Genomic DNA, 12,379 nt, shown 5'->3' on the forward strand with positions numbered 1-12,379 from the left:
ATGCAAACTGGAGCATTTCTTTAAGTTAACTGAAAGAAATTTAAGTTTTTTTTTTCATCTGTGAGAAGCTCCTACATTTTCCCTGTGCAGCGCAAATATGGCAGAATAGTTTTCATCAGCAGCACACTCAAAAATCAGCAGTATTTAGTCTTCTATCTTATCTGATCAATGGCTGTCATACACCTTTAAGTGCAGCCATGAAATTAATATAAAAGCAGAATATTAAATGAAAAACATGCAGCGGGCTCGTATGACTCAGTCCTCTTCAGCATTATCACCAGAAGAAAAGACGGTCCTTGAAGCAGATGAGTGGGATATTGATCCCAGCAGCAGTTTAATGACTGGGTTTCATAAGAGCTTGTTTTTGTTCTTTACCTGAAATGTCTGTCTGGGTGGATGTGTTCAACAGGCGATCCTCTCTACATTGTAAAGATTGTCATCGGACCAATCATCTGCTTCGTCCTGCTGCTGTTTGTGGCCGTGGCAGGATTCGTCATGTTCAAGAAGAAGTACGTGTTTGTCACATCCTGTTCTATGCACTCATTTTCTTGTTTTTGTATTATATTTTCCCACTATTGTTATTAAATGCTGTTCTCTTTTTCCTTTTAGCCAAACTCAAGGGCCGAGTGGTCCCATCTACGCCTCTTCAAATCCAGAGTATCTCAGTGCAAATGATGGTGAGTGACAGTTTAAGCCATGTGATTAATAAGATAGAAGTTTTTTTTTACTTAAGCTTTTTTATATTAGCTTATATATGTATTTTATTACTGATGCCTTCATTTGACCCACATAAACAAACAAGACTCTCAGCGAGACGATTGGCTGTTTCTATACAGTTATTCTTAATGCCTGTCGCTGGGTCGGATTCTCCTAGTGAGCAAATGAAACAAATTATGACATGCAGAGTGGAAGAGCCCATGTTTACATTAAATTATGTTAGCCAGTTAAAAAGATGCAGGAGCAGCTTTTTTAAATAATATTTTTGATGTTTTATTTTGTGGATGTCCAATATGTAACACAATATTGAAATTACTTGAAGCTGCTTTAATTGAAGCATAGTTTATGTATTACATGTCTGAAGGAAATAAAATAATTAGTGAAGAATTTTAATTCATTTTAGTTCTTTATACCTTGATTTTAAAAAATCTGAACCATAATTATGCTGCAGATGTCGTCATGGCCACTACACACTGCACAAATTAGTTCAGATGCAAATATTTTTAAAATGTCTTGAATCACTTTATTACATTTTCACACTGGTAATTCAATCACTCTTAACTGTCTAATCTAATGCCTTTACTTGCACGTTCCCAGATTTCAGCAGATACCTGAGTTCTGAAACTTTATAAAAGGAAAAAATGCAGGTTTCCTATAACAGGTCAAGGGATTCAAAGAAATCCTTTTTAGGCAGGTAATTCTTTCTTGGGACAAACTTTATTATTTGATTGAGTGTAATTTGATTTCCACAAATATAAACATTTGGCACAGAAAGGACAAACTTTGCTCTGTGCTCATGAATTTATTTAGTTTATTTTAGCTCCAAATGGCTCAAAATCTCTTTAATCTGCAGAACCGTAAAACACTAACCAGGTATCTGTATTTAATTCACATAAAATAACACAGGTCTTGGAAAGATGCTAGAGAATAGGAAATAAATCTGACTGCATAATCACAATGTCTTGTTTCTGTATCTGCAGTGTACGAGGAGGACGAGTGGGAGGTGCCCAGAGAAAAGATCAACATTTTGAGGGAACTGGGTCAGGGCTCCTTCGGCATGGTCTACGAGGGCATCGCCAAGGACATCATAAAGGGCGAGGGGGACACACGTGTGGCAGTAAAGACGGTCAATGAGTCCGCCAGCCTGAGAGAGAGAATCGAGTTCCTGAACGAGGCCTCAGTCATGAAGGCCTTCAGCTGCCACCATGTGGTAAGGACAGACCAAAAGCTTTGTTGTTTTAGTTTTGGTTACTGATGATGTGTAAAAGTGGTCGGTAGAGTGTGAATCAGTCAACCCCACCTTTATGTTTTAAACGTCAATAATTAGCCACAGCACTGTTTTAGAATAGTAAGTCCTAAATGTGCCATCATGTGCAAATGTCAGACCTCCCCTACATTTAGCTGTGTGAAGGGCAGCAGTATCACATGTCATCATGTAATCAAACCAGAATATATGGATGTAAGAACAACCTTGTCCTTGTCTCCCAGGTGCGTCTGCTGGGCGTTGTGTCTAAAGGTCAGCCCACCCTGGTGGTGATGGAGCTGATGACCCACGGAGACCTGAAGAGCTACCTGCGCTCTCTGCGACCTGATGCTGAGGTAATGAGACTGCAACATTCTCCCCTGAATTTCAAATATGAAGTGTTTGGATTATAATTGTATTTGTTTTAGGTTGGATTGAACCTTCAGTGTGGTGAACTTAAAGCTGCAGAGATGTTTCTGTCAGGCACTTCCTCTTTTCACTTCTGTATGATGAAGATAATAGTTTGGTAATCCTTTGTTGACTTTTGTATCAGTAAATTTTTTGACGGTTTCTTTTTATCTCTGCATGGGAAATTATTTTCACAATACAGGGCGAACCAAACAGGACTACTGAACTGTGTGTGGTTAACACACACACACACACACACACACACAGTTTTACTGCACTGATTTTTACTAAACTTATGATCCTCTACTGCTTTTACTGACAAAGTTTGGAGCTATTTTGGCACTGTGTGTCCTCTGATCTTGAAAGGTGCTATAAGAATACGCCTTACTTAATTTCACTACGTAACTTTCCCACCTCTCTTATCTGAAAAGTGTTGTGGTTCCCCAACTTCTGTCTGGGCTGAAGACTCAGCACTGATGTACAAGTACAGAACAATTTCAATCCAACAATGTTTAGATTAGCTGGCAGTTAACACAATGAGAAGAGCGACTTTTAACTACATCAGTGTTTTATTTTGCCAGACAAATTGTTGAAGATTCTGGACTAAATCACATTTTCCAAATGTAATTTGATCTGATTTTATAAGACGAGGGGCTATGTGGTCTAATGTAGATCTATTTGTGTTTTGTTATCACTGTAACCGAAACTCCTATACCTTTTCAACTACAATTGCAGAATATTAAATTCCATAATGATTTTAATTTTGATATGTGTGCAGATGACTTGCATGTGTTATCCTCCGATGTGAGTAAATACACAAATGGTGGTGCCAGGAGGATGGATGTTGACAGAGAGCAGTCAGCACTAATCTCAGCTGAAAACATGGCAAACAGGCTCTGACTTTTGCTACTTAGCTGCTCAAGTGAAATTTGATGATGACCTTTTCAAAATATACTAATTTTATTTTTCTTTATGCTGGTTGGTCCAAATGTTTAAGTATCAAAACTTGTTCAAAACCAACACAAAATTATGAAAAGTTTGTGAATCTTTGTGTTAGCAGATCAGGAATCGATCATCTGTTTTGTGTCCCTCAGAACAACCCCGGGCGTCCTCCGCCCACTCTGAAGGAGATGATCCAAATGGCCGCTGAGATCGCAGACGGCATGGCTTACCTTAATGCCAAGAAGTTTGTCCACAGAGACCTGGCAGCCAGAAACTGCATGGTAGCTCACGATCTCACCGTCAAGATAGGAGGTAAGTGTCAGCACAACATGCACAGAAGAGTTTCTGATTTGCTTCCCGTTGGTTTGTGTGATGGTTCTTTGCTACTGTGGCCACCTGTTCTGTTTTGTTTTTATCACGTGTATGGGGGCCCGTGTGTAGCTGTCTGCTGTTTATGTTTATGCTTGTTCTGAAAGTTCAAAATAGAAATTAGGACAAAGGTCAACTTAATGTTGCTACTATAGTCTGTACAGTTGGTCAATAATAGGTGACGCAAGATGGAAGAGCAAACAGTTTTCGTGTTGTTAGGAAAGTACACATGTATTTGGAGTAATTTGTGGGCAGCTATAATGGATTCCTGCATCAATAATTGATAATGCTTGTTTGACAAGCAGTAAATATGCCACATAAAGCTGAAGATGTTACATTTGAACTGTTTATTTCATTAGACAGGACGTACACTGTCTATACTGGATGCATTAGTTACTAGATTGTCTGTGCAGCACCTCAAGTGGTTTTATGGTTGGATGCTGCCATTATAACCCACTTATATTCTGCATTTACAATTGAACAATACATTACGTAACATTTCAAGAGATCTGAACTGGTTCACCTCAACAACAGCATTCAAGTTATATTAGATGTATTCATTCAGCATCTTAAACATAAAACACTGTGCTTCACAAGGTTAAAAGGACTAAACAGATTACAATCTGAATAAAAACAAGAATAGACACTGAAAAGTGGGGCTGTGCCACATACCATTTTTTGGCTTCAGAGCTTCAGTAGTAAGCAACAGCGTATATTTGAAGGGTCGACTCGGCGGTGCAAGTGCAATTAAAAGTGTTCACCTTTAATGAATGCCAAGTAAGTTATGTGTAACTTCCAGAAACATTGTAAACCAGCAAAATGCAAAACAACATTCTGTCAGTCCCCCTTTTCAGTTAAAGGCCTTCCTGTCTTGTGATCTAGAAATATTAACTGATTTGAAAGTTTTTAATGCTATGGCAAAGTTATGGCTCAAACAAGGGCAAATCTGTGAACACTGAACTGAACATGAGTCTGCATAGTTTGTATACTCTCTGTTCTGTTTGTTGTTCTTAACTGTCTTTGTACACGTGTTCTTAATTGTTGTTTTTAGTCATTGTTGTCTTAGTGGATGTTTGTGTTCAGTCTTTCTTGATTAAGTAATGTGTTTGTAGCAATGTTTAGTATTCTGTCATTGTTGTTTCACTTATTGTTTAGTGGTTGTTTGTTTTCAGTCACTGCCTTTATAACTGTTTGTAGTGTTTTTCTTTCTATGTCTGTTTTTTTTTTTTTTGTTTTTTGACTGTTTTTTGACTGTTTTCCAATGTTGCATCTTGTGTTTGATCACTGAAAAGCCTAACCAGGGACCAGAGGCGAGGACTGCAAACTAGCTATAGCTAGAAGTCCTATGTACAGTGCGTTGGTTGCATTGCACTTTTTACTTACATCTAACAATGCATACATTGCATGCATGTGTGGTCCCAGTCAAATAAATTAATAAATAAAATTGCATGACATAGTCCACCATCCACCTTCTCTTCCCCACTCCTGCTCTCAGACAAACACACTTGCTGGCTGGAACGGTGCCGTGCATCGAAACAACAGCTCAACTGCTCGGTGCATCAAAATAGGTTCAAATCCTGGAACACGTAACTCTTTTCAATAAATTATTTTTCTCCATGGTGCAGCCAAACGCTATAAAAGACAGTGTAGCCCTACAGATGTATGCTGCTATTTTTTTTTTAAATTCACAGTTAGGATGCATATGTGTGTGTGTATGTCTGTGAAAGAGACAGCAGCTGCTCCCAGCTTCAGCCACAGTGCTCAGCCCTGATCTCTGTGTTACTGTAATTCATAGTTTGAGGGTTTGCAGGTTGGGGTGGTTTGGGTCATTGATTAACACATATTTTCACAGCTTGGGTGGAATGGGTCTGAATGGTGCAGACATTAAAAAAAATCCTGAGCCACACATCACTAATAGCCCACATTTAGATAAAAAATTATAATATCTGAATCCCAGAATCTGTATAGTCAAATATACCAGTCCAGCTCTACTGAAAAGCAGCAGGGAAAAACTGGATCCTAAATGACTTATTAGATTTTAGTCCTTGGTTTGACTACAACTAACAAAAATGGTCTTTTTTACCCCTCAGACTTTGGTATGACCAGAGACATCTACGAGACGGACTACTACAGGAAGGGAGGGAAAGGCCTGCTGCCTGTCAGGTGGATGGCACCTGAGTCTCTGAAGGACGGAGTCTTCACTGCACACTCAGACTGCTGGTCAGTTACACCTCCGATTTTGAGATTGTGTGTAGATTTGTAGGTGCTGTTTATAGCTTAACACAGTGATAAGACTTGATCTCTTGTCATAGAGCATGTCTAAGCAAATGATGTGTTTCTAAAGTTGAAAAAATGTTATTTTATCAAGAGTAAGCTGCTACTGATGAGCTGACTTTTATGTTTTCCCTGTAGAGTCTTTGTATTGAGGATTTTTAATGTTTTTTCTTTCATCCAAAGCTTAATCATTTCCCGTTGAGTCCATTTTTAGAGCAACTTGGGTCATAAAACCTGACCAGAATAACAAACAGTAAACACATTACCAATATTAAATATGAGATCAGAACCCGAGTGTGTGGCTAACCTGTTTTTATCCCACACTGTTTACCAGCCGCCGCCTCTGCCCTCAGTCTGTCTCGTTCACTGCTTCAAGTGTTTACAGACAGATTCACTCTGTCAGGTGTCTAATTGGTCTGTCCTCATTCCCCCTGTGTCTCTGTTGTTGCCTCCTATCCTCCTGTTTGTCAGGTCATTTGGGGTCGTGCTGTGGGAGATCAGCACACTGGCCGAGCAGCCGTACCAGGGCCTGTCCAACGAGCAGGTCCTCAAGTTTGTCATGGACGGAGGCTACCTGGACCGGCCAGACAACTGTGCTGACCGACTGTGAGTACAAGAGTAGGACCAAGGTTAAATATGGATGAAGAAAAAACTGAGTTGTATTGTAATAATTAAGTTATTTTGTGATACTCATGTCAAGTCAGTTTATTCAAATACAGCCGCTGAAATCACATATTTTCCTCAAATCATTAGAGCTGCAACAAAACTGAATATTTTGGGGTCTTGGACTGAAAAAGACATTTGAAGACCTCATCTTAGACTCTGGGAAATGGTGTCACTGCTTTCTGGCATTTTATAGGACAAACATTTGATTGATTTAATGAAAAAATAATTGTTTGATTAATCAACAGTGAAGATAATAGTGAGCTGTAGTGTGACAAATAAACACACGACAAATAAACTGCCAGGACTGACAAATATGTAGAAATTGGAACACAGTATCAGATTGAAGCACATTTATCTGTGGTGAGACCAAGTCATTGTTTTGTAAGTCACAAATAAGTCCCAAGTCTTTGCCTAAACTTTGAGTTTCTAGTACTAAACAAGTCATAATGTGATCTTCATTAAAAGTATAATGCCATTTTATCAACAGAGCTTTGACTTACTGGTCTTTGTGCAACTTTAAATGTAAAAGGAAATGAGAAGTTGTTTCATCTCCGTCTGTAATTTTCAACCCATGTCCTGTTTTGAACTCTGTGGGGAAAGTGTCAAGTATTTTCAAGACAAAGTCTAAGTGAAGTCATGAGTCATTGGTGTTAAAGTCCAAACCAAGTTGCATGTCTGTTTTGATTTTGTTAAGTCTAAAGTCATCAAATTTGTGGCCGGAGTCCACACCTCTGCCAAATATATAGTAAAACATTAAGCACATTGCATTAAACAGTAAACCTGGTGATGTTCTGTATTTTTCTCGTCAACAAATCCCATGAAAAGACAAAACCCAGTGATGCACTCTAGTGAGTATTTACAGTAGCAGGATGGTGTATGTGGGATTGACTCAAAGTACACATCAGTGCCCATTTTTATCATAGTGAAGGAACATGTTACTCCGTGTGGCTCATTAATCTGTTTTTAACAGTTTTGAACAACAGTAGAGCTGTATGGCATAGAGAAATTTACTGTTTTGTCTTTTTTTAAACTGCTATTGTTGCTGCAATTTCATGGAGCCAAAACCCAAGACTTTTACTCTTATATTTGTGTAATGAGATGTAACAATAATGTAATCTTGAATAAGTTACATCAGGCTTTGGCTACACAGGCAGTAGTTACTCAGCAGAGACTGTTTCATAACCAGTTATAACCTCCATGTAGTAACTTTAAGTTGTATTACATTTGATATTATTGACCAAACCAGACAGACAATTATGGTAACAAGAAATAAGTACATTATGAAAGAAAAACTCTTAATTGTGACCTCACTCTTCCTCTGTCCTCCCCCAGACACAACCTGATGCAGATGTGTTGGCAGTACAACCCCAAGATGCGTCCCACCTTCCAGGAGATCATCGAGATGCTGCGCGAGGACCTGCATCCAACCTTCCAGGAGGTGTCCTTCTTCTACAGCGAGGAGAACAAGCCGCCCGAGAGCGAAGACTTCGACCTGGACATGGAGAACATGGAAAGCATCCCACTGGACCCATCGTCCTACTCGCAGAGGGAACAGTGTTTGGACAGGGACGAGGCCTCCTCCATGGGCCTGAGGGGCAGTTACGAGGAGCATCACATCCCCTTCACACACATGAATGGGGGAAAGACCAACGGACGAATACTGGCCCTACCGCGGTCCAGCCCCTCCTAACATACCGTACACCCCACCATCCCCCTGCACACATGTCGATGCTATAGATTTAAATATATTTTTGTTTTTTGTTGTCATTTTATATAGATCACACTTTTATCACTCGCTCTTCAGAAGCCCCTCAGCGCATATCTCAGGACCTTATTTTTCTCCTCAGATGCCACAAACACACTACAGCAAGACAGAAGACACTTTTCGTATTTAAGGACGATCCTCCTGCGTCTCTCGTTCATGATTGTAGTTTATATACTGTATATATATATTGCCAAGTTTGTGCTAGACTGGGTGGATGATGGATTCAACTGTGAAACAAACTCTTGACAAACAAGAAGGCTGCTAAACCCACTGTCCCCTCCCGCATCCAGACTGTGTCCCCCTCCCCTGAATTCAGCAGACGGGTTCATCGCCTGGGTTGCTATGTTTTGAAAAAAAAAAAGTGCCCTTCTATTTTGTCTGTGGCCTACATCAGTTGTCATGGAACTGTGTCTGATTCTTTGTGCGCACGCGGATGACGAACTGAAAATGAAAAGACTTTGGGAACTCTTCTGTTGGACGGTCAAAGACGGTCGAACTTCGAACAAACTCTGTATCCACTGGAGAAGCTGGTTGAAGTGGCTTACCTCCTCACACTCTGCAGTATTCCAAAACGACACACAGGATGACACAGGACACGGGTTATATTTTTTAAATTTATTTACGTGTCTTTTTCTTTTCCGTTTTTTTTTTTTTTTTTTTTGAGTTTTCACATTTACAGCTGAAGGATATTTAAACCGTTTTCAAAAACATGTTGGTGAACGAGTTCCTCAGATTGACCAATAGCTGCTTCTTTGGTATATTTTAGTGGGTATAGAAGATTAAAAAAAATATATAAATATATATATAAATATATTATTGATGTTTTTGTACATAGCTGATATGTTGTCTTTCTTGAGGTATTTTCCGGTCATAGAAAATGTTTTTACATGTTAGTCTCTTATGTTTATTTTTTCTAATCCAGAAAATCATACTAATTAGCTTTTTTTGGACTCATGATCAACCAACAGCACTTGGTCTTTTTGCTACGCGATGCCCTGGAGAAAAGAGTGTTTGGCGTCTTCAAGCTTAAGATGTCTGCCCATCATATCAAGATCAAATAAAATAGTGCGTAAATAATGCAGCAAGGTGCATTCATGAAAAGGCTCTGGCAGTGCTTCTGTTGTTTACCATTCTCTGAATTCATGTGTTTTTCCTCTCACTGATTTTGTTTCTGCAGTGAATTGTGTATATAAAAAGGGGAAAGTATAGAAAGCCAACCATGCAGCAACACAATGTACACACACTCAACTCAGTTTACATACATAACAGAGCGTGAGTGAGATTTCAAGTCAATACAGATATTCATATTTTCAGATAAAAGAGAAATCCTCATGCTATATTGACAGATATTTAGTTTTTTACATAACCGCTCCAACAGTGCAGGAGAAACTGTGGTGACCACTAGTGATGTGCAGATAGGCTCTTAGTTCATCAAAATCTGCAGGTACGCATAAATTATTCACATGGCAGCCTCCCGAACCTATTATCTTGGCCACTTTGGAGACCAACGCCACTACAGGTCTCCATAGGCCATATTTTCCCTTTTAAATAATGTTGAGCAGGTGATTTCTTCCAGGTGTGTTGTTCTGATGTGAGTGTTTTTAGTCATTTCAATGTGTCCGTGTACACAGTAACGTCACCACAGAAAATATTGTGGGACATTTAAGCAGCAAAATTAAAAACTTTAGTCATAAACTTGACAGGACAGAGGAAACTCTAGGGGAAAGAGAATTAAATAAAGCACACACAGCCTCTCTCTTAATGCTGTGATGCACCCTATTTCCCACCCATGACCCATCTGCTAGTGGCCACAAAAAATGTGAAAGGCTGTTTCTAGAGTTAGTGTTTAGTTTGTCCATTCTGAGCTACCGTGGAAACATGGTGGTGCAGCGTGGCAGCCTCCATGTTAGAGGACCCAGGCCTTCTGTAAATATAGACGGCTTGTTCTGAAGTAAAGAAAACAACATTCTTATTTTCAGATGATTATACACTAATGAAAACCCAGTAAATCACAAGCACACTGGTTCCCTAACAACACACAATTAAATACTTTTGGCAATTATGCCTACAGTTTTCACAAATATGGAAGCCCGTATCTGCTAGTGAAAGAAAAGAATATCTCCATGCCAAGTCATAATTACAAGATAAAAAAGTGGAAATTATGAGATAAAAAGTCTAAATTGTGAGATAAAAAGTCTAAATTATAGATAAAAAGTCTTATTTTTGTGGTAATTGTGATTTTTTTTATCTCATAATTACGACTTTCTATCTCATAATTTAGACTTTTACTTAATAATTCTGAATTTTTATCTCATAATTCCCATTTTTCTTATATACTGAGGCAGGATATTTTACTTCACACATACAGATATTTACCTGAATTGCAAGCATTATGAATATGATGAATGTGATAAAGAACTTGAAGAAGAAGAAACAGAAGAAATAAGAGTCTAAATACATTAAAACTGCTCTGATAGTATCAGATAAGTGTCAAGAGTTGATCAAAATAATCAGGTAAATTGCATATGGTTTCATCTGTAATAGGTTACAATGTTGAATGACTGTAACACAGTTCAGGCTCCTGTGTGTGTGTGTGTGTGTGTGTGTGTGTGTGTGTGTCTGTGTGTGTCTGTGTGTGTCTGTGTGTGTGTGTGTGTGTGAGGGTTGAAACAATAAGTAATGCAATGATGCCACCTACTGGACAGCAGTGAAATGGACACCATCTATCTGATGACATACTGTACAAGGTCAAGCTTTGCACTTTTGACAAGTCTAGAGCTGCAATGATTTATATTTAACATTTTATATTGAGGTAATCCAAAAATAAGTAATCAAGTTACATTACTTTAATTCTGTCATACTTGTATTACATTACTGACTACATTCTTTAATAGGTAATTAGTAATTGTATAAGAATACATCTTTAAAGTAACCCTTCATACAGTACATTAATCACTGTGGGTTTAAAGGAATTTACAGTTGCATTTATAGAAACAATTTAGATATGAAGGTGAAGAGTTCAAGAGTCTGGAATGTTTCTGGTTTAAGTATCTTTTAAAAATGCTTGAAATTTACTCTTTAAAAGCTGTATGATCCCTGAACTGAACGGTTTAACGTCTGGTCACCTGGGACTATACAACCGTACCGTTTCAGCCGACACATCTGACAAAGAAAATGTGAAGGAGGTCCAGGAGTAGCTCATTATTCTCTAGTAGCAGAGTGATTTTGGTTGACAAAACATTTTTAGTAGAAGCTCCACTGTGTAGCTGTTCTGAGATTTTTGATTGTGTCACAAAATCTTCTCCAGCAGGTGGAGTCACCTGGTTGTTATGAAACCATAGGTGTTAAATTTCTCCTCCATTTTGGTTTAAACAGTTGAGGTGTGAGTTCAGTCTGGTGTCTCACTGGTATAGTGACTTTCTCTTCCTCAGGTTTGAATATTTCAAATATTCATATCTGTTCAAGATGATTCCTGTCTCAGTCTGTATAAATGTATATGTAGGCCTACCAAGGACAGGCCCAGGAGCCCCTCTGGTCAGGGGGTCCCTGAGCCAGAGTCTCACTTTGAACTGACAGTTAACCTTTCTTGCTGGAGAGGCAATCACATGGCTACAAAGTGATGTAAAGCAACCACCAAGAGACACAAAACAATTATAGCGTGATCTGAAAAGACACAAAATGACTACAAAGAGACCAACAATGTCCACAGACACAAGAAAGGCTTTAGAGGCTCACAAAACAACCAAAAGAGACATAAAATGACTACAAAGAGACAAAAAAGGCCAGGGAGACACAAAACAACCATGAAGAGGCATGAAATGATCAAAAGAGACACACAAGGACTACAAAAAGGTGAAAAAAAAAAGGCCACAGAGGAACAAAACAGGCCCTTTTCCACCAAATTAGCTCTGGTTCTGGTTCTGGTTCTTGAATCACTTCCATTCAAGAGTCTTGGAACCTCAGTGGTGCGTAGTGAACCAGACCCTGTTTCCACC

The 12,379-nt window shown here is 38.8% G+C and overlaps 1 protein-coding gene across 1 annotated transcript in view; it reads left to right on the forward strand.

Moving 5' to 3' along the window:
- Positions 1-8,518, forward strand: part of insra (insulin receptor a) — a 71,003-nt gene extending 62,485 nt beyond the window's left edge. Inside the window, exons 14-21 of the mRNA XM_084732302.1 lie at positions 410-509; positions 610-677; positions 1,698-1,927; positions 2,206-2,316; positions 3,463-3,622; positions 5,770-5,899; positions 6,425-6,559; positions 7,952-8,518. Coding sequence (XP_084588428.1) covers positions 410-509; positions 610-677; positions 1,698-1,927; positions 2,206-2,316; positions 3,463-3,622; positions 5,770-5,899; positions 6,425-6,559; positions 7,952-8,309 — 1,292 coding nt within the window. The 3' untranslated portion in view covers positions 8,310-8,518. The remainder of the gene's footprint in view (positions 1-409; positions 510-609; positions 678-1,697; positions 1,928-2,205; positions 2,317-3,462; positions 3,623-5,769; positions 5,900-6,424; positions 6,560-7,951) is intronic.
- The last annotated feature ends 3,861 nt before the right edge of the window (positions 8,519-12,379 follow it).

Source organism: Lutjanus erythropterus, chromosome 12 (assembly GCF_056507025.1).
Source record: "Lutjanus erythropterus isolate fLutEry1 chromosome 12, fLutEry1.hap2, whole genome shotgun sequence".
NCBI classification, from domain to species: domain Eukaryota; kingdom Metazoa; phylum Chordata; class Actinopteri; order Lutjaniformes; family Lutjanidae; genus Lutjanus; species Lutjanus erythropterus.